This window comes from Pseudorca crassidens, chromosome 11, assembly GCF_039906515.1.
Source record: "Pseudorca crassidens isolate mPseCra1 chromosome 11, mPseCra1.hap1, whole genome shotgun sequence".
Taxonomy (NCBI): domain Eukaryota; kingdom Metazoa; phylum Chordata; class Mammalia; order Artiodactyla; family Delphinidae; genus Pseudorca; species Pseudorca crassidens.
Window position 1 is genome coordinate 81,844,507 of NC_090306.1, and position 23,240 is coordinate 81,867,746.

General features: G+C 36.9%; 1 protein-coding gene and 1 non-coding gene across 2 annotated transcripts in view; one reads left to right on the forward strand and one right to left on the reverse strand.

Moving 5' to 3' along the window:
- CFAP54 (cilia and flagella associated protein 54) overlaps positions 1 to 23,240 on the forward strand; it is a 310,761-nt gene that overhangs the window by 50,930 nt on the left and 236,591 nt on the right. Inside the window, exons 15-19 of the mRNA XM_067697614.1 lie at positions 3,049 to 3,125; positions 9,418 to 9,546; positions 9,911 to 10,037; positions 14,286 to 14,372; positions 14,464 to 14,585. Of these exons, the coding sequence (XP_067553715.1) occupies positions 3,049 to 3,125; positions 9,418 to 9,546; positions 9,911 to 10,037; positions 14,286 to 14,372; positions 14,464 to 14,585 (542 nt within the window). The remainder of the gene's footprint in view (positions 1 to 3,048; positions 3,126 to 9,417; positions 9,547 to 9,910; positions 10,038 to 14,285; positions 14,373 to 14,463; positions 14,586 to 23,240) is intronic.
- LOC137203088 (U6 spliceosomal RNA) lies at positions 2,522 to 2,628 on the reverse strand. The gene has a single exon (XR_010932916.1). It is a non-coding gene; the product is annotated as a U6 spliceosomal RNA (small nuclear RNA).

Consider the following 23,240-nt stretch of genomic DNA (forward strand, 5'->3'; position numbering starts at 1 on the left):
AGCTTACCAGGAGATTTTGATACACGTCAAAACTTGAGGACCACTGGTTAGAGGTCTCTGGCTATCTAACACTTTCAGTGGCTTGAAGTCATGTTTTTGACACATCCTGTCTTAAAATGCTTTTCCCTTTTTAAAAACTTTTATTATGTAGAATTTCAAATATAGAGAGGTGAAATAAGTCACTGAGTATGCATCATCCAGTACCAATAATTATGAATATTTTGTTAATCTTATTTCATCTCTCCTGACAACACTTTCTTTTTTCCCAGAGTGTTTTAAAGCAGACATTATGTCATTTCACCAACAAATACCTCAGCATATACACGTGTATGTGTTGTGTGTGTATGTGTTGTGTGTTGGTCTATCTATCTAACAGATAAGGTTTTGTTTTCTTTTTATAAAACCACCATGTTACTGTTATTACACCTTACAAAATAAGTAAAAAATTCCTGTGTCCCTGATTGTATTAAAAATGTCTTAAGTTGGTTTGTTCCAATCAGGATCCAAACATTCCCATACATTTTATTTTCTTATGTGTCTCTTAAGTCTCTCTCTGTAACCTGTAGCAGTTCCCCCTCTCCTTACTCCCGAAGAAATTGAATTATCCCCCTGTAGGATTTCCCACATACTGGATTTGGCTGTTTCTATTCTTATGGTGTTGATTAACTTGTTTCTCTACCTGGTAATTAGATCTACCAGGTTGCTTGTATTCAGGTGATACATTTTCAAAAAGTATTCTTGCCAGCATCTTACATTTTTTGGGCGCGCATACTTCATGCACGCTCCCTATTGCATTGCATCAGGAGCCATGCAATGCCTGGTTGTCCCGCTTGTCATGATGTAAAGATTTACCGGTGAGCTCAGGTGTTGTCAGCTTGACTCTTTTCCCAGGTTGGTTTCCCCAGAAGCAGATTCTGAGACAAGGAGTTGAGTGTAGTAGTTATTTGGAATGTGATCCAGGGAAGCAGGGTGGTGGGGTGAAATGAGACAGAGAAGGAAAGGAAGCGAATACAAGGTACAGGAAGTTCATGAGAAGGCTGCTGTTGTGGGTACAGGGCTTATTCCCACGAGGGACCTCTAGGAGACTGTATAGAACATGCCTCAGAGAACTGGGAGGTTGTGGTATTTGTACCTTTATCTGTCATTGGTTGAAGGCTACTGGAGGAGGGGTAAGTAAGCCATGAGGGGCTTCTAACTTCTGTCATTCCATCTGCATTTATTCTATTGATACCTTAAATGAAGAACTTACTTCATCGACTGTTTGGTTACTCTGGTTATTTTTGATTATGTGGTAGATTCTATATTTGCTAAATATTTTGTAAAAGTAATTTAAAGCCTTAGATGATCTGTTCTTCCGGGGAAGATTTATGCTTGCTTTTACCAGATGCATGAAGGCACTACTACTCCAGGGTCCCATTATTCCAATTTGAGAGATTAAGATAATTTAAAGCTGAGATGCTCTTTCTTCGACCTATTTTCAGTTACTCTGACTCATAGGATGTGGCCCCTTTTGGCTTTTCACCCTTGGTGGGCCCTGGATACCAGTCTCTGTTGCTGTGTTCTCCTGGACTCTCTTCCCAAGATCCGGAGGTTACTTCCTTCCCAAGATCCTGACTCTGTATTGAAATTAGCATCTTAGCTTGCAGATGAAAAAAAAAAGTGTATTTTTCCAGTTTCCTAGCCAGCAGAATGTTTCCAGATTATCTGTTACTGGAAGCAAAAGGTCCAATGATTACTTTTTTAAAAAAAGTCTGTTTCTTATTCAATTTTATTATTTTGTTTACTAGTTACTTCTGGGAGACTATTGTTTTATATTCTTCAATTATAAATGGGCTAAATACAATTCATTATACTGATCCTTTGTTAAAATGTTTTATTTCTAAAGAACTAATCAATATTAGAGCACAGTCCATTTGTAAATTTGAAAACATCTACATTTATGTCATGAGCAGTTGTCCCCATTTAGACATATAAATTTTTATAACTTTTACAACAATGTTATTCTCATTATCATATTGGCCCATAAAACACAAAATTCAAGTCATTTTTTGTATGTTAATTATGATAATCTGCTTCAAGATGTTTATTTATTCATCTGTTTATTAAATAATTCATTGTCTAATTGGAATTACTGAATAATTTTTAGACTAGGAAACTAGCATTGCCATATACATTTTTATTATTTATATTCTAATTCAAGCCAGACTTCTCTGACATTTGTCTAAATTTACTGTTATTTGCTGAGTGCTTTTCAGTGGACTTTCTATAGAATATATAGAAAGACCGATCTCTTTACCATAATATAACCTTGCTGATAATCAAGCTTTTTGAGTTGGTTTATTGTATTCCAAGCTGCTTTTATTTATTTATTTATTTATTTATTTTTAGGAGTGATGGATAGGTTTATTATCTTGATTGTATTTCAAACTCAAGTGTACAGTTGAATATAGTGTTCAGTTTATTTAATTTATTTATTTAAATAGATCTTTACTGGAGTATAATTGCTTCATAATACTGTGTTAAAAACGTGGAATGCTTCACGAATTTGCATTTCATCCTTGCACAGGGGCCATGCTAATCTTCTCTGTATCATTCCAATTTTAGTATATGTGCTGCCAAAGCGAGCACTACAAGATGCTTTTAAATTTAAAAGCTTTTAAATGCTTTTAAATTGACTTATATAAAGACAAAATGTAATTATGTGGAAGAAATAATTTCAACTTCTAAGTGTTGAATCATTTCTAAAATCATGGGTGAAAAGTTAACTAGCGTAATGTTCTTTATGGTTATGATTCACTGTTATATTTCCATTTTTCTCTTTCATCCTTTTATTTTCTCTGGTCCTTCCTTCTCTTTGTTCCTCTCTCTCTCCTACTCTCTCCTCCTCCTCTTCCTATTTTTCCTCTTTTTATTCTCCTCCTTTTCCTTTTTCTCTCCCTTCCTCCCTCCCTCCCTCCCTCCCTTCCTCCCTCTCACCCTCCCTCCTTCCTCCCCTTCCTTCCTTCCTTCTTTCCTTCTTTCCTCTCTTTCTTTCTTTCTATTTTTCAGATACACCTTTAAGGAAAGGGACTAGTGAATCCCTTGGGGCTCCAAAAGGGAGTGTGGAAACTCTTCCAATATTAAAGGTATTGCAAAATATTTTAGAAAATATAGTTAAAAACATGAATTTTAATTTTCAAATAATATTAAATTTGTAAATATATAATGGTTAATTATAGAAGTAATTTTGAATATTTAATATCTGAGAAATTATGGTTTCTGTATACATTGAGAACTATATGGACATTTTTCTACGTTTTGTTTTTACTTTAGAAAAAAATCTAATCAGCTCCAAAAATAAGCTAGATAAAGCATCTTAGGAGGATTTATAGTTACATTACTATTGATATTTTGAATGTGTTGTGATTCATAGACTTACAGAGCAGAGATGTCCTACTTAGCATTTACCTCTGACAGATCAAATTAGTTACTACCTGCTAAAAATGCACCTAGAACAGTCCCTGGCATGTGGCAAGTTCTCACTGAATGTTAGCTTAAGAGAAGATAGAAGATGAGGGAGACAAATGGCCATTCTTCTTTTTGATGATAGTTTTCTTACTATATTTGAATTCTTTTTGTACATCATGGATTGTGTTGACCTGTATAGCTGAATGGGAGCCTAGGGAATTGTCTCATATATGTAATAAACATTTATTTACAGGCAAGAACTAGAATAGCATTTTACAAACTCTGTCCTATGTGATGCTAGTACTACCCTTCAGAAAAGGATGCCAGGGTCAAGTAACCCTGGCTGACTTCAATTAAACACAATAGTTTCCTTACTGTATGACTTCTCAGGGGCATTAATTTACTCATGAGTACTGTGGTTTTCCAAGAAGGAGATATAGAATACCATATGTTCCATTATTGAAAATAAAACTCATTTTACCTACTTAGGATGCTAATGTTCATGGACTACAGTTGAAAAATACTTTTCTAGAGAGGAAGCCAGTGATCTATATTTTGGTTTACCTGATTAATTAAAAAACTATAATTTTAACTTACAAAAGTTGTGTTAACATTTGAGGGCATTTCAAGGTACTAAAACATGAAGAAAAAATTCTGTAATTTCACTATATGGACCTAAACATTATCATTTTCTATATTTTCTACTAGTCTTTTTCACAATTAAAAAAAATATTTATTTATTTATTTTATTTTTGGCTGCGTTGGGTCTTTTGTTGCTGCATGTGGGCTTTTATGTAGCTGCGGCGAGCGGGGGCTACTCGCTTTGTTGCAGTGCGTGGGCTTCTCATCGCGGTGGCTTCTCTTGTTGCGGAGCACGGGCTCTATGCCTGCAGGCTTCAGTAGTTGCAGCACATGTGCTCAGTAGTTGTGGTTCACGGGCTCTAGAGCACAGGCTCAGTAGTTGTGGTGCATGGGCTTTGTTGCTCTGCGGCATGTGGGATCTTCCCGGGCCAGGGCTCGAACCTGTGTCCCCTGAACTGACAGGCAGATTCTTAACTACAGAGCCACCAGGGAAGTCCTCTTTTTCACAATTTTTTTTATTACTGCTGTTTTATTAAATTTGTATGTAAAGTTCAGTCTAATACAAAACACAATAATCTGTTTTCTTTCATTAATTCAACAAATCTCTATTGAGAGCCTGCTCTATGGCATGCATTGATTTAGGCTCTGAGAAGACACATTTTTAACATAGTAACATTCTAATGTTTTTTCTTAACATGAATCCACCAGCACTTTTTCCTGTTGCTAAATGTTAATCCTCATGATTACTATGTTTTCTCTGAAAAATTGATTTGAAACATATGGCATACAATTATAAAGAATATTATAATGAAGAGTCATTCCCCCATCACTCTTTTAAGAAATGAAACATAGCTAGTACAGTTGAAACTCAACTCCTCCACTAACTGTTCCTGCTCACATTGTCTTTCCCCCTACCTAGGAGTAACTGCTGTTCTAAAGAGTGATTATAAATTTCAGGCATTTTAGTATTTTTATTACATATGTTTGTATCCTTAAGCAGTAGAGTACTGTTTTTAAATTTATGTAAATGGTGTCATACACTGTGTATTCTTCTGCAGCTCATTTTTTAATCTCAGTACTGTGTTTGTGAGATTGACTCAAGTTGATTTGTGTAGTCATAGTGATCATTTTCACTACTGCATTCTACTTGATCAGGGTTGCACAGTAAATGGATTTGAACTTAGGTGTGTTTCCTTCAAAGTTCAGGCATTTAGCCACTATGCTATGCTGCCTCTTGATTAAAAAAAAAGTGTCTTCAGGATATTTGTATAAAGTATTTTCTTCTAATACATAAAAAATGCAAGTCCTAAGAAATTGGGGACAAATAAAATATCCTGAATGTACCAGAGGACTGGGGGAGCATTCTGAATTTACTTTCTTGAATGTAATGTTCATCTTCTAATAATAGGTTTCAGAGAATGCAGTTTTGAGTTCTTTATGCTGTATTGTGTCTTCTAAAGAGAGAGAGCTGAGAAGTCTTAAATTGGGAACAGAGAATGTTTGAACTGCATAAGAGATTGAGGGGGCATAACTGTCTGCCAGTGGTTTTTCCAGGGGTCATTTACAGTGCTTGCTAGATATGTAGCTTCCTATTTCCCATTCTAGACGCATTGAATCATAATTTCAGGTGTGAGTTTCTTAAAAGTTTATAATTCAGGTGTGAGGTTCTTAACCGTTTGCCAGGTAGATTCTTAGGGAAACTAGAATGTAAGAATTACTGGCTTAGCGGACTAGCACTTATTCTTTGAAGCTTCATAGGGCAGGAATAGGAATACTAGTAGGTGTTACAAAGTGCTAGGTTTTGGCTTGGATGGAAACATTCTGGCAATTAAAGGCACTAAATGAAATGGATTTCTTAGAAGATGACCATGAAGAAACTGAAAACCATTTATGAACTATTGCTACTGTGTTTAAATTAGAAAAATGCACCCTTTCCTTGATATGATTTATTGCCCTCCGCTGGGAAATTATCAACATAAATATAGAAGTCTATGATGACTCCTGTGCCATACACTTCCTGCTCAGCTGTACTGGGGCATGTGGTAGGTGGAGTAAGGGTGATTCATTGGTGTGGTCTAAGGGCATCGCAGTTGGTATTGGGAGACTTGGAGTTGAATCCTGACTTTAATGTTGACTGTGTGATCTTGAATAAACTATTTAATCTGTTTGAATATAAGTGTCCTCATCTGTCAAATTATAACAATAGTATCTATTCTACTGGTAGTATTTAAGTGATACAGTTCAAATGAGCTGTTGGTAACATTGTGGAAACCAGTAACCGGCACATGGTGGCAACTCAGTTTTTCCCTTATGTTTCGCAAAGGGCACTAAATCTCAACCTAGAGTCTCAGACCTATTTGCAAGGGAGTGAAGTGGGGAAGAGTGAGAATTTATTGTAAGGAGAGTCCAAAATCCATATGCTCACCTAGCAGAGTCTGCAGGTGGGATAAATTTTATATCTTGCATGTATACGTGCAACTATTTAAAACATACATAAGGTGCTATTGTGATTATATTTTTAAAAAACTTACTTTAAAGTTTTACTGAATACATAGCTATTTTTGACAAATGGGTTATAAAGTTTTAATAATTAATAAGTACCTCATAGGATTATGGTAATTTAAAAATTAGTCCATATAAAGCATTTAGCCCAATACTTGGAACGTGTTTTAATTCAGTATTAGCTGTGATGATGACAAAGATGATGGTGGTGATGATGATGACAGTGTTAGAATGTGGGTATGTGTGTGGGGTCTTTGAAGCTCCTTGGTGTTAAGAGGTATCCTTAGAGACTTCTGTTTGTGGCAAAATGGAAAACTAGATGACCTGAAAACCCTCTTCCTACAAAACACCTAGAAATTTTGGACAGAATTGAGCAAATATCCTTGAGTACACCACAGAGCTCACAAGAAAGTAAGGTAAATTCCAGGGGCCAAAATAGAAAGGGGAACTGAAAACCAAACTGGTAAGTTTATGAATAGATGCTGCAGTAGGTTGATGGGCTCAGTTACAAAGAAACTTAGATTAACAACCATTTAGGGACAAGAGATGAGCCTTGGGCACATGAAGGATGGGGCATGGAACTCAGACTCACACATTTAGTCAGAGCCTACAAGACTCATCTTAGTAAACCATCGACTAGAAAAATATCTGCCTCTTTGGTAGGGAGGTTTCTCAGTTTGAGGTTTCTCAGTTTGGGTACTGAAAGTGGAGTAAATGGGAGAAAGTCTCTCTTCCTAATAATTTGGACCTGCCCTCATGTAGGTCCGTTTTTCAAATTTACACTATTTGGGTTGTGATTCTCCCTGAGCCTGTGATTCTTTTTTTTTTTTTTTAATTAAAAAAATTTTATTGAAGTATAGTTGATTTACAATGTTGTGTTAATTTATGCTGTATTGCAAAGTGATTCATTATGCATATATATATTCTTTTTCATATTTTTTTCCATTATGGTTTATCACAGGACATTGAATATAGTTCCCTGTGCTATACGGTAGGAGCTTGTTGTTTATGAGCCAGTGATTCTTGAATGGAGATTCATGTCTATATATATATATATATTTAATGTGTGTAATCAAGTTATGTATATTCCAGAATGCAAGTATGAGTTGACATTAGAAAATCTGTAATGCAGTACACCACATTAGCAGATGAAAAGGAGAAAATAACAACCACCTCACTAGATAAAGAGCTGCAACAAAAGCATCTGACGAAATTCAACAACCACCTTTTAAAAAATAACTCTTAACAAGTTAGGAATAGAAGAGAACTTCTGTATCCCATGAAGGGTATCATTCAAGACCTTTAATGACTGTTACACTTATGGTAAAAGATGAAAAGCAGTCCCTTTATATCGATGTAACAACTTAAAGATATCTGTCATTCTTCTGATCAAAATGTCCTAGGGGCCTTAGACAGCTGTGTGAAAAAAGAAGAGCAGAAGGAAAGGTATAAGGACTGTAAAGGAAGTATCAGACTAGTATAATACGTTGCATACTTTTAGTAATAGCAATCTAAATGTCCATCAGCAGAAGAGTGGATAAGTGAATTGTGATGTAGTCCTCAGCACACCACCATTTCATCGTAGCAGTGAAGGTGAGTGAGCTAAAGTGGGCTTGAACTAGAGTCAGCCTGGCATCATTGCCATCCACGTCTAGAGTCACCTTCACACTACAGGGGGAAAACCTGGAACTACATTTCCCACCATCTCATTTCCATACGGTTCTAGGTTAGTCTTCCAGTGAGGGGCATTTGCATGAATTTGTAATACACAAGGGAAGAGAGAGTTCTTATTCTGCAGTGGCGGATGGAAGAAGTTAATTGACCAGCCTCGCTGAGCAGGCCCTTGCAATTCACTTGCTTCAGCGTGGTAGACACTTGAGGTTGTCACCTGCCTCCTGGATTCTTAGATTCCTGTAAATTCATCACTGGCAGCTTTCTTGATCTTTGCTCTCCCAGGCCTTCCAGCAGTGATGGACACTTCTAGTTCTGTGCATTAAATCGCTTTCTGCTTGCAATACCTCGAGTTGCTCTGTGTTCCTAACTAAACCCTGACTGACACACTGAGTTGCAGGAGAAGATTTCAGTGACATATGGTTGAGTGAAAAAAGCGAACTGCAGAATTTTACAAGAGAATTAAAAATATGCAAAGTGATATTGTATATTGTTAATGGACACATACACATGTAGTAAAAGTTTAAAAACATGCAAAAGAATGGTTAAAAACCAAATTCAAGGACAGTGACTACCTCTAGGGGCAGAGAAGAGGAGAGTCACTATAAACAGTTATACAGGGGATTTCAGTGATCTGCATGTATGTGTTTGCTTTATTTCCAAAACATTTTCTGAAGAAAAAATGCAAAATTAGAAAGTTTGAACAAAGCTGGTTGCTCTTTATGTTATTCTCTGTATTTGTCTCTCTGTGAGGATAATTACAATAGAAGTTATTTAGTTTTTGAAAATCACAATGTAGACCATTGGATTTGATGGCCTCCAAGTCTAGATTTCCGGCTCAGAGATTCCAAAAAAATTAACTTTCAAAATAAAGTATGTGAAAATGACAAATTATGAGTTAGATTTTTAAGATTTACCTATACATTTGGTACCATCAGGATTTTGAAAACCATAAAAGGAAGTTATATACATGTTTTTGAAAAGTTTAATTAATATTTGGAAAAATGATGAACTGTATTTATTATTTTACCTTTATTAATAGTATTGCACGTTTAATCAAAAGCAAATATACTTAGTAAGAAATACGTCATTGATCTTGGATAGGCTATTTAAATTTGTTATTTGGTTTTGAATTATTGTTAAAAAGTTGGGAAGTGTTGTATATGATTTTCCCTTAAATTTAATTTTTCTGTTTTGTTTATAAAATTCCTTTAGAAAAAACCTGAGGAACAGTTATTTTTGGCCTATGAACTTCTTGAAAAAGCCATTGGTGGGATAAATTTGAATTGCATGTTAACTGCTTTGCCAAATGGATCATCAGTGGTTGACCATTGCTATGCCACGGTGAGAATGAGAAACTCTTACATTAGGTTTATTTTACTTAACTAGGAAGAGGGCTGGCGTTGCAAATAGGTAAGTAAAGCACGGTTTGTGGTGGCTTCCCTCTCATAGGCCAGAAATATATTCCCTTTTTCCCAGAAGAAATCAAGGAGTGTGAGGAGTCTTTGAATCTGTCACTGAAGAGGCTGCTGGTGAACTTGAAAAGCAGATTTCTTAGTGTGTAAGCCAGATTGCAAAGAGTTGAGAAGTGAGCAGACTTTAATGGCTAAGAGTAAAGTGATAACCTGAATGATAATAAGACAGAGCTGGTTTTAGTATGTTTTGATAACCATATGCCTTTTTAATTTTTACTTCAATTCTGCCGAAGCACATCCACGGTATAGATGCAGACATGTGCAAACCAGTCACACCGAATAGTTTCATAATGGATTTGCATCTTGAACTAATTCAAGCCCAGCACCGAATGGCCGTTGTGCTTCTTGACCAATTGCAAGGTAGTAGCCGTCAAAGCAAATAACTTGTTCTGAATCAGTTTTAAGACAAGTTCAAGTACAGAATCAATTTAATTTGTAAACAGTGTTGTTGTTGACTAGGTGTTTTCCAGATAAATGTCATTATTTTATTTTTTCTTACTTCTCTGATAAATATCAATAGATATGTTTCATTATTTCTTTACACCTTGCATAGCAAATCAGTAAACTTCTAAAAAATTAAATTGCTTGAGTTATAGTAAATTATTGATATTTTATTAATTTAATGAAGCAAACATTTATTGAGTCTCTATCAAATCTAGGAACTATATTAAGCTTGGTCCAAATAAGACACAGCCTTTAATTTTGAGATTCTAGATAAGTAAGCCAACTATAATAGTCAAGGTTAATTAATGCAATAGAAGTGGGCTCAGAGTGTTTGATATGGGCACACAGAAGAGTATAACAGTCAAGAAAGTCAGGGATGGCTTCTTGGAAGAAGTGATAGTTGACCAGAAGGCTATCTTTATCTTCATAAATATCTTTATGAAGAAAATTGAGAAGGAGGCAGTCATTTTGAATGGAGAAAGCAACTTTTAGTAAGGTGGAAGCAAACAATTATATGGTGAAGTCTAGAAACTGCTGGAATTTTCTTATGGCTGCAGTAAAGAGCACACATGGGAGATTGACACAGATAAGCCTAGAGAGGTAGATCACGGATCTTGAAGGGTTAAATCGTTTATATTTTATCTTGGAAGCTATTGAAAAATTTAGAAAGACATCTCTGACAGCAGTGTGAGAGGACAGATGAGTTGGATCTAAGTTGTTTTTGCCTCATTATTTAGGTAAAGAGGTCAAAACATTAAAAAAAAAAATGCCGATAGTAATTCTAGTGTGCATATAGAAACACAACTACTCAAGTTTCAGGATAAGATTTAAAATATTATTAGGTCTAAAAATCTCTTCTGTTTGAGGTTAAATTTTGATAAAGCCAAGTTACTCCTGGCATGATTATATAGTCAATATTCATTTAACTGCCACTTCCTCATTTTAAATTACTGAGTAATTATAGAATAGAACTGAGTGTTCCAGACTAACATGACTTCTGATCTCTGTTGAATACATTCAGATGTCCCATCATATATACAGCTAAACAAATTTAATCAAATGCTGGTTAATTAAATAATTTTTGAGTGCAGACTTTTTCTCCTCAGCTTTATTAAGATATAATTGACATACCACATTATGTAAGTTCAAGGTGTACAACGTGTAGATTTGATACACTAACATATTGCAAAATGATTACTGTCATAGTGTTAGCTAACAGCTCAAGCATGTCACATAATTCCCGTTTCTTTTTCTGTGGTGAGAACATTCAAGATTTACTCACTTTGCAACTTACAAGTGTCTACTACAGTATTATTAACTATGATCCATGCTGTACATTAGGTCCCCAGAACTTATTCATCTTATGTACCCTTTGACCAATATCTCTCCATTTTCCCACTTCCTCAGCCCCTGGTAACCACCATTCTACTCTCTGTTTCTATGAGTTTGGGTTTTTTAGATTCCACATATAAGTGATGCCATACAGTATTTGTCTTTCTCTGTGTAACTTATTTCACCTGGCATAATGCCCTCAAAGTCCATGCATATTAGTGCAAATGTCTTTCTCCTGACTGAATAATATTCCACTGTGTGTGTGTGTGTGTGTGTGTGTGTGTGTGTGTCACATCTTCTTTATACGTTCACCCACTGATGGATATTTAGGTTGTTGCCATATCTTAGCTATTGTGAATAATGCTGCAATGAACATGGGACTGTAGATATTGCTAAGATCTTGTTTTTATTTCCTTTGGAGATATACCCAGAAGTAGATTTCTGGATCATATAGTAGTTCTATTTTTAATTTTTTGAGAAACCTCCATAGTGTTTTCCATAGTGGCTTAGCCAATTTACATTCCTACAAATAGTGTATAAGGGTATCCTTTAATCCACAGCCTCGCCAATGTTTATTATCTTTTGTCTTTTTTGATGATAGCCATTTTAATAGGCGTGAGGTAATATCTTATTGTGGTTTTGATTTGCATTTCCCTGATGATTAGTGATGTTAAGCATCTTTTCATGTACTAGTAGGCCATTTGTATATTTTCTTTGGAAAAATGTCTATTTATTTCCTCTGTCCACTTTTTTTTTTTTTTTTTTTGCGGTACGCTGGCCTCTCACTGTTGTGGCCTCTCCCATTGTGGAGCACAGGCTCCGGATGCGCAGGCTCAGCTGCCATGGCTCATGGGCCCAGCCGCTCTGCGGCATGTGGGATCTTTCCGGACTGGAGCACAAACCCGTGTCCCCTGCATTGCCAGGAGGACTCTCAACCACTGTGCCACCAGGGAAGCCCTCTTCTGCCCATTTTAAAATCAGATTTTTTTATTATTAAATGGCTTGAGTTTTTTTAATATATTTTGGATATATCTATAGATACCTATATATCTATATATAGATAACCGACTTTAAAAAAATGCACAACATGAGAGTTGCAAGTTAAGTTTTATTTGGGGCAAAATGAGGACTATAGCCTGGGAGACAGCATCTCAGATAGCTCTGAGAAACTGCTCCAGAGAGGTAGGGGGAAGGTCAGTATATATGTGATTTTGGTGAAGGTGGGGAGTACATGGAATGAAGCACATATTTTTTTGCAGAAGGTTTCTGCTAGTCACGAGGAGCAGCCGTCACCATGAAAGATTTTAGTGCTTTTCTAGATATGAGGGGATACAAGAATTGGGCTCATAAAATCAACTCCTGAAAATACCTAACTATCTGAAGACCTGTTCTACCAGTTTTTCCCAGAGCACAGAGAGCCTCATTTCTGCTCTCCACCCTGAGCTCCTTTCAGGGGATGTTGAAAGTCAGCAGCTGCAGCAGCACATGATCTAATCCTTGTAGAGGTAGCTGGCAAGTGCCAGTGGCAAGTGCCAGTTTGTAGTTGACTCTCTCTCTCTCTCTATATATATATGTGTGTGTGTGTGTGTGTGTGTGTGTATATATTTACATAGGATTAGTTATTATTTCTTTGCAATATCTCTGGATCTGCTTGATGTTTTTCTCTGCTTTATTGAACTGCCACCCTAGCACAGATTATCACTTTTTTTCTCCTGTCATTCTTCACTCTTGTATGCTGCTGTCTGATTAATGTTGCCTAAATACTGCTTTTGTCATTCTTATTCAAGAACTTTACGGTGGTTGTCTATTGATGACTGTGGCATTTAAATGTGACTCCTGTGTTGGGTATTCAGAGTTTTCTTGCAATCTCATCCTTCTTATCTCCAGTGATTATAATCATGAGAGCTATCACTTAATTAGCATTTATAATACCCTAGGTACTGAGAGAAAGATGCATTATTTTCCGCTTTGTGTTGCTATTTCCATGAAGATAAATTTCCTTATCCTTTGCCATTAAAGAAACCTTATATCCTTTAACGGTGTCTTTTGGCATCTTTTCATCAATCAATCATCATCCCATGGTGACTCATGTGCATTAGCACAAATAATTAAACCTCAATAAAAGGGGTTTATTGTAAGGTTACTACAGGTACACTCATGTACCTTTAAGGAGAGAAACAATATATTGCCAGGTCTCTTGAGGGCCAGACCTGGAAAATCAAGAATCAGTGTAATATTCTCCATCTCCCTGGACCAGCATACCTTTACTTTCTTCTCCCTCATCCTGCTACCTCTTTCCTGGACCACCGTGATGGTCAGTCCTAGTTGCACACCAGGATCTCTCACTGCTCACAGTCAATTGGGAATAATTTGTGTGTCAGTTGAAAATCTTGAGAGAGGCTCTGATTTTATCAGCCACAGATAGAAGAGAATGGAGGTCTTCATGTGGTACCCAGAGCTCTTGCAGGAACCATGGATGGAGCAATTTTGAAAAGTTTATGAAGGGGGAAAGTGAACAAAAGTTGGTTGGACCCTATTTATCAACCTTCAAGATAATTTTATTTAAGGTGAAATAGAAAATCAAATATTGTTATAATTTAAAAATTCTTGATCTTCTCATACAGTAGCAAATAAAAGAGAATTTAATGATGAAACTGTATTAGATTTGTTTGAATTTTTATCTATTAATGAAAAAAAGATGACATGATAGAGGAAGCAATAATTTTACAAATAGTTACTCTTTAGTGTTTAGAAAATATTTCCTTTCTTGAACATAAACCTAATTGTGATAACAATCTCCTTCTTCTTCTCCTTCTTCTTCTTCTTCTTCAGTTTTGCAGACTCCAACTGTTAGCAAAAATATATCTACCAAAGGTCCAGAAAAGCCAAAAAAACCTGGAAGTCCTGATTGTTTTACAGGTAATTAAGTTTTGGATAAATTGTCTTTCCGCATTTTTTAAAGATAGTTTTTATGTTGCCCTTTCGGTGAAATGTTTGTTTGCTTTTACAGAATTAAGTGTAATGAATAAAATAAGGAAGAATAAGCTATCCAAAGCAATTTACCTGATGCAGAAAACCCTTCTAATGTTTGAGAAAGATGCAACCTGTACATCTCTACATAACTTCTTGATGGTAACAATATATCATTTCTTCTTTTAGTCCTGCCATGCAACCCCTGTTAAAAATGAATGATTTATTTCTCTTTGCTAAAAATAATGTGTTGCCGTTAACAATAGATTATGAACTTTTAGATTTGCTGTGTCTAGTCTTCTCTTTGTGAAGTGCAATAGTTTTAAGCAGGGAAATTAATCTGTATCTCCAGCCCTGAACTCTCCTGAAATGAGAGGTTCTCTCTCTGCAGGGAGACCTTACAGGGGGAGCTAAATAAAATCAGGATTCAAAATGAGGTGAATCGTAGAATGTAAGTGACACTGTGCCAGCATCAATGCATTCCTTACTATGGAACTAAAATACTTAAAGTCCATGGGCTAAAGTACCTTCTCCCAGATGGATATTGCTGATTTATGGACCAGTTGCCTTGCTGTTGTTGTCTCTCTCTGACCTGGAAATTGTTCTGTCTTCTTACTTATTCATTATATGTTGATTTTAGAGTTTAAATTTCTGAGGGGAATCACATTTCTGTTTTATTTTTGCCCCTGTGTATCACAAAAGTTTGACTGTGTTGGCTGAATGAATGGCATATGATGAGGTAGAGAATACAAGTAGCTTGTCTGACAAGGGAAAGAAAAGAGTAAGTCAAAGCTAGGGGAAGGATACAGAGTTTAAGAAGAGTTCGACATATAGTGGGGGTCCTCTAATAGAATAGGGAAGGGGATGAGATTGAAAGCACATGTAAAGTGGTTCATCTTCAGTGGAGGGTGGGCTGCAGAGCAGACACCTCATCCTCCGATATAAAAGGGAAGGAGGAACAGACAGATGTAGATTTCAATAAGTCCATTGGTGTGGAGGCAGGGAGTTGAGTGGATGCCTTCTTATCTCAATCATGTGTAAAATAGGAGGCAAGGGAATCTGCCATGGAGAGTGAGGGTGAATAGGTGGACTGGGGAGAGAGAAGGTGATTGGAGAGTGGAGAGGAATGGATGAGGGAGCTGACTCTAAGTTAAAGGACTGGTCAGCATCCTGAAGTTCTGGCTGAGGTTGAAGACCATGGATTTTCAGGTGGCCTCATCTGCATGCTGGTATGATATTATCCTGGTGTGGTACTCTTAGTAGCTGTGACAGTAGAATATTTGTGACAGTAGAGATTTGTACTAGACTGGATTTTTAATAAAAGTACGAAAGTATAGGTTAAAAGTTCATAATGAAAAATGGGTGTAGATTGAGTAGGGAAGGAAGTAACACCATCAAGACTTTTAAAGACTTGGTAGACTATGGAGATATCAAGAGATTGGGCATCTCTATGAGATCAGGGACCAGAAAATCAGAATCTGAGAGAGCTAGAAGGATAGGTGTTGGAAGTTAGAAAGTATTGGGTTGACCAAAAAATTCATTCCGGATTATCCGTAAGATGTTATGGAAAAACCTGAACCAAGTTTTTGGCCAATGCAATAGAATATTGGAGTTTTAGATTTCTGGTATGTAGTACTTCCTGATCATAAGTCCATCACTTCATTCATCCAACATATGTTTTTGAGTGCCTATGATCCATTCAGCAAATGTTTTATTGCAAGTTGACTATGTGCCTGGTATTATGCTGAGTACAAGGGATAAAAACAAACAAAAATCCTTTCTTTATTCAACCAGTATTGATGGATTGCCTGCTCTTTGTGGTCTCTGTCTTCAAGATAAATCCCAGTCTATGGGAACATAGACGTGTAAGTAGGTGATTATGAGTCATTGTCATAGGTGCTCTAATTGCAAGAGTGCCAGGGGAATTCAGGAAGCGAATACCTGACCCAACAGTGGGGAATATTTGAAGAAACATCCAGAAAAAGTGACATGAAGTTGAATACTGAAAGACAGACAGGAGTACCCAGCGAAAGAGAAAGACAAAAGTGGAAAGGACATGCAAGGCAGAGAGAACAACCTGTGCAAAGGTCCTAAGGCTAGAAGGGTCATAGAGTGCTTGTGGTCCTGAGGTCATTCAGTGTAACAGAAGCTTCGATGCAATGGCAAAGGGGAGGGAAGTGTTTGGAGAGGATGGTAAGAGGTGAGACCAGAGAGAAAGTAGAGTCTAGCTCGTAAGAAGTCTAAGGATTCTGCATAAACAGATGCTATCAGTGTTCAAGGTGGGGAAGTCTGTCCTGGCAGTATTAGGGGAGAGCCTCATTACAGTAGAATTTCCAGCATCTGAATGAAGGAATTTGATGATGGTATTGGATACCATCTGGTCAGTCTCAGCTGACCAGGCCAAATGGTGTCTGATCTCTGCTGGAAGACTCCTGGGGTTCAGATCCATTTTCTCAGCAGATGCTTCTGCAGCCGCTCGCTACTGCCTAGTGGTTGGAGGACATTAGTACTTCAGTCCTATTTCCATGGCAAGTAAAACTTATCTTTCTTTTAGAACTGTTTGTCTCAGGACTCATCTCATGGCCTCTCACAGTCCAGAGAGAGTAAAGCCTCTGGGATTTTCCCTTTTGGTTTATTATGATGCAATCTTGTCTTTATATTATCATAATATGCCCATTGCCCTGTTAGGTCTCTGTCTTTCTACCACTGTGACTGGGAACACACGGGAGATGTGAGAGGTCTGAAGTTTTCATGTTCTCCTTGTGTATCTTTTCCTTCTATTTCTTAAGTGAAACTATTTTAAGAAAAATTATAATATCCTCTTAGACTCATGAGAGGCATTTAGAAGCTCTACTTTTTACGAGGAGCCCTCCATAAGAATTGTCACCAGCTGGGAAATGTTGAATATTTATTTAGAAGTCCCGGAATCTTCTATAGCCACCTCTGCTCCTCTGTGGCAGTTTTTCATCCTGGTGTTAAAGCTTAATGATCAGTCCTCAGGGTACTCTCATAAACAACGATGTTACGGCTCAAATAATTGCCAAAGTTTCTTTCCTTAAAGACGACAAATAAATTTCATTCCCTTGGCAATCATTTTCTTTTGGGCTATATTAGAGCATGCTTTACATTATCACGGTCTGGTAATAAAATTATCCACAAATCAGTATTTGATGTGTCACCTGATACCATAAAAAAGATTTGAAAAGCCTGGGTCTTTGCAGAACCCTTAAATAATTCATACCCTGTTTTAGTTTTTCAGAAGTTTCCCGACCTTGTGGAGATGGATACTCTCATCAGGTGTCTGTTTTATTCCAAGTCCATTAAAGGTGGACTAGCTTGTTGCCATGGATGGAGGGACAAACCTTTGATAAGAACCCGTTAGCCTTCCAAAAGAGATGGCTGGCTTTTTTTCTTGATTGTGGGGCTTTATTTTTCTCGGTTTCCTGTCTCGGTTATTTGACTTCTGGAAGTGCATATTGGCATTTTACACATTATACCTCAGATTGATTTTAATGGATTGCACCTGGAACCAGCCTGCGATGTCCCTGATTTTCTACTTCCGATAAATAGAGGAGTCAGCATATGGCTTATGATCACCACTCCTAGTTCGCTTCAGAGTCCAGCAGCCCAACCTTCAGCGTCTTTGCGGAGCAATTCCTCACTGGGAAGAGGCAGGAATACTCCTCAATCCAAGTGCTGAGGGTACCGGGGCAGGGGTGTATACTGTTATTTTCTGTCCAGCATTTATTTCCCTCTTCCAAACATCACCTTTGGAGGAATTTCTTCTTCCCCACTAGAAGAAATCAGGTAGGACTTTTCAGGGCCTCTCTTCTCTGCCAGCCAAGAGGAGGACTGGTGATGCAAGCTAGGCTGATTGGTTGCTCCCTTCTTGGAATCTGAATCTTGAACAGAGGGATAAAAAGACAAAAAGTAGTTGGCATTCATTCATTCCAGTGCCTGTGTCCTGATTAGACTATGTTAGTTGTGTTCTGTAGACCCTCTTGCCTCTCTGGACCTGCTGTGTTCCAAGCCTCATGTTGCTGTTGCTTCTGTTGCAAAGAGCCCTAACTGATGCATCTAGTGTTCCCCTAGGACTATATGTTGAAACTTAAATCAATAATTAACATGATTTTAGCAGTTCTGAAATCCAGTCATAATGCTTCAACTCTAAGCAAAGGAGCATTATAGATTAGCAGATTATTTTTTATAATCAACACAGAATCCACTTTTATGGTCCTAATTTGAAACCAGAACTCATGAAGAAGCCCAGGCCACTAGAAGTTCTAATCACTCCTGGCTCTAATACTTCCTGAATTTACATCTTGATGGCCCCTAAATACCATTGTATTAACTATGTTAGCAGTAACTGGATTACCAAGTGAAGTGATTTTTCCTATTTTATAACATTTTAGTCAAATTAATTCTATTTGCTTTTTTTAGGAAAAATATATGTAAGCCAATATTCTTCAGAGATCTTCTCAGTTCTTTTTAATTGTTCATGCTGAAGTCTTCCTCATAAAGAGTAAAACCCTTTTTGATTCTAACCCCCCTCTTTTGAGGTCATGTTTTGACCCGCAGTCTTCAAACTACTGACAGAGATTTTAGAATATTTACATTTTAGGATTTTTTTCTTTTAAATATTTTGACGTTATTGCATAGAAAACTTCATCTCTGGTTGCCTCTCCATGCTTCTTTTTAACTTCACTTTGTATTAAGACAAGAAATCATAATGGTTAGGAGTATAAGGCTCTTGGATTAGAGTTTTGGTACTGCCGCTGACTAGCTGTATGACCAAGGTCAAATTACCCATGCTCTGTTAAATTTTAATTTCTTCATCTGTAAAATGGGTGTTTTGGGGAAGATTCAATGAAATGATGCCTATAAAATGCTTAGCATTTGACATAGAATAAGCAGTCAATAAATGTTAGCCATTATTGTTACTACTATTTTATCTTCTAATTTAAGCACTGTGGAATATTCTTTTTGTCATATCAGTATGATTTTTGATGCTTTAGATGTATTTTTCTCTATCAAACTACACATTTCTTTCTGTCTTTTCTCTTAGATCTTATAAAGCGTATATTTTATTCTCAGCAATATTCTTTGCCAGGATTCTTGGATATGACAACCTACTTTTCATCTTCTTCTGAAATATACATAATATTGTTGAGAACCCAGAATATACCTCGGGAGATCTACTAGATGAGTAATAAATATGGTACTTTATCATTCCAGTCTTGTGATAGTTGTTTAGGTGTGTCCTAATCACGGCCTTCCAGATTGCATTACATCTTTCTGCAAGTGTTTTGCTGCACTGTGGATGTTAAGTCGTTTTCAAATGTATTTAATGTCAATCTGTCATCATAAGCCTTGAGTAACTTGTAAAAAGAGGCAGGTCACACATTCTCTAGTGGGAACCATAGGCAGAGAGATTTGCATTCAGACAATAGTACTTTGGACTTCAGTACTATTGTTTTGTGGCAATAAAACAATATGTTTTTTTAATTGAAGTGTAGTTGCTTACAATATTATATGTTACAGGTGTACAATATAGTGATTCACAACTTTGAAAGGTTATACTCCATTTATAGTTATTATAAAGTATTGGCTTTATTCCCTGTGTTGTACAATATATCCTTATAGCTTACTTTATTTTAATTAAAAAATATTTTATTGGAGTATAGTTGACTTACAATGTTATGTTAGTTTCAGGTGTACAGCAAAGTGAATCAGTTATTCATATACATATATCTACTCTTTTTTAGATTCTTTTCCCATATAGGTCATCACAGAGTATTAAGTAGAGTTCCCCGTGCTATACAGTAGGTCCTTATTAGTTACCTATTTTATATATAGTAGTGTGTATATGTTAATCCCAATCTCCCAATTTATCCCTCCCCCCACTTTCCCCCTGGTAACCGTAAGTTTGTTTTCTATATCTGTGACTCTATTTCTGTTTTCTAGATCAGTTGATTTGTACCCTTGTTTTTAGATTCCACATATAAGGGATATCACATGATATTTGCCTTTCTCTATCTGACTTACTTCACTCAGTACGACAATATCTGGGTCCATCCATGTTGCTGCAAATGGCATTATTTCATTCTTTTTTATGGCTGAGTAAATTCCATTGTATATATGTACCACATCTTCTTTATCCATTCTTCTGTCAGTGGACATTTAAGTTGCTTCCATGTCTGGCGATTGTAAATAGTGCTGCAACGAACATCAGGGTGCATGTGTCTTTTTGAATTATGGTTTTCTGCAGATATACACCCAGGAGTGGGATTACTGGATCATATGGTAAGCAACTGACCAAGGATTAATCTCCAAAGTATACAAGCAGCTCATGCAGCTCAATATCAAAAAAACAAACAACCAATCCAAAAATGGGCAGAAGATCTAAATAGACATTTCTCCAAAGTAGACATACAGATTGCCAACAAACACATGAAAAGATGCTCAACATCACTAATCATTAGAGAAATGCAAATCAAAACCACAATGAGGTATCGCCTCACATCAGTCAGAATGGCCATCATCAAAAAATCTACAAACAGTAAATGCTGGAGAGGGTGTGGAGAAAAGGGAACCCTCCTGCACTGTTGATGGGAATGTAAATTGATACAGCCACTATGGAGAACAGTATTGAGGTTCCTTAAAACACTAAAAATAGAACTACCATATGACCCAGCAATCCCACTACTGGGCATATACCCTGAGAAAACCATAATTCAAAAAGAGTCATGTACCACAATGTTCATTGCAGCTCTATTTACAATAGCCAGGACATGGAAACAACCTAAATGTCCATCAGCAGATGAATGGATAAAGAAGATGTGGTACATATATACAATGGAATATTACTCAGCCATAAAAAGAAATGAAATTATTTGTAGTGAGGTAGATGGACCTAGAGACTGTCATACAGAGTGAAGTAAGTCAGAAGGAGAAAAACAAGTACCATATGCTAACGCACATATATGGAATCTAAAAAACCGGTACCAGTGAACCTAGGGGCAGGACAGGAATAAAGACACAGACGTAGAGAATGGATTTGAGGACATGGGGAGGGGGGAGGGTAAGCTGTGACGAAGTGAGAGGGTAGCATTGACATATATGCACTGCCAAGTGTAAAACAGATAGCTAGTGGGAAGCTGCTGCATAGCACAGGGAGATCAGCTCTATGCTTGAGAGGTGGGATAGGGAGGGTGGGAGGGAAGCTCAAGAGGGAGGGGATATGGGGATATACGTATACATATAACTGATTTACTTTGCTACACAGCAGAAATTAATATAACATTGTAAAGCAATTATACTCCAAAAAAGATATAAAAGAAACAAAACAACATGTTTTGTTAGACATATTAGGCAACATGTTGGCCATGGATAGGCAAGTCACATCCATATCGATAATACTTTCTCTTTCACAATTAAGTAGAGCTGGTTTCATGCAAATTTTTCTATCTTGATTTTTTGCGTCTTCTTTTCTGGTGATATTTCCTCCTTGTACTTGAGGAACCCCCTTTAAAAAACCCCTAATCACTTTCTTTTCTTTAATTGAGGTATAATAGACAACATTGTATTAGTTTCAGGTGTACAACATCACAATTCCATTTTTATATATATTGCTAAATGGTCACCACAAGTCTTGTTAACTTATGTTACTATGTATTAATAATATATTATTAACTTATATAATTGTTGCCATACAGTTAACACATTTTTTCTTGCGATGAGAACTTTTAAGATCTACACTTTTAGCAACTTCCACGTATGCAATACAGCATTAACTATATTCACCATGCTGTGCGTTATATCCCCATGACTTATTTATTTTATAACTGGGAGTTTGTACCTTTTGACCCCCTTCACCCATTTTTGCCCACCCCCAACTCCCTACCTTTGGCAAACACCAATCTGTTCTCTGCATCTGTGAGCTTGGTTTTTGTTTTTGTTTTTTTGTTGGATTCCACATATACGTGAGATCATATGGTGTTTATCTTTCTCTGTCTAGCTTCTTTCACTTATCATAATGCCCTCAAGGTCCATCCATGTTGTTGCAAATGGCAAGATTTCTTTTTTTTTAATGGCTGAATAAAATTCCGTTATTTATCCATCCATCTCACATTTTCTCTATCCATTACTCCAGTGGTGCACATTTAGGTTATAAATGATGTTGCAGTGAACATGGGAGTGCATATATCTTTTTGAATTAGTATATCAATCACTTTCTTATAAGTGGAATTTTATTAGCAGCTCAATGATTTACCTCGCTAAGTTAGGATTTTTTTTTCTTTTTTCTTTTTTTTTTTTTTTGCGGTACGCGGACCCCTCACTGCTGTGGCCTCTCCCATTGTGGAGCACAGGCTCCGGACGCGCAGGCTCAGCGGCCATGGCTCACGGGCCCAGCCGCTCCGCGGCATGTGGGATCTTCCCGGACCGGGGCACGAACCTGTGTCCCTTGCATCAGCAGGCGGACTCTCAACCACTGCACCACCAGGGAAGCCTGCTAAGTTAGGATTTTAATTTCTAACTAGCATTAGGTCTACCTTGAGTTCTATTAGATAATTTATCTGATTTACCTAAATCAAGGACTCTGTCTGAGACTTTTCTCTTGTTACCTTTCACTTAAAACTTTAATACGTTGATCTATCTTTCTGTTTTTGTGCCAGGGAGGGTGGGAGGGAGGGAGACGCAAGAGGGAAGAGATATGGGAACATATGTATATGTATAATTGATTCACTTTGTTGTAAAGCAGAAACTAACACACTTTTCTATTGTCTTTACGGTCTCTATTTCCCCTCTGATCTTTGA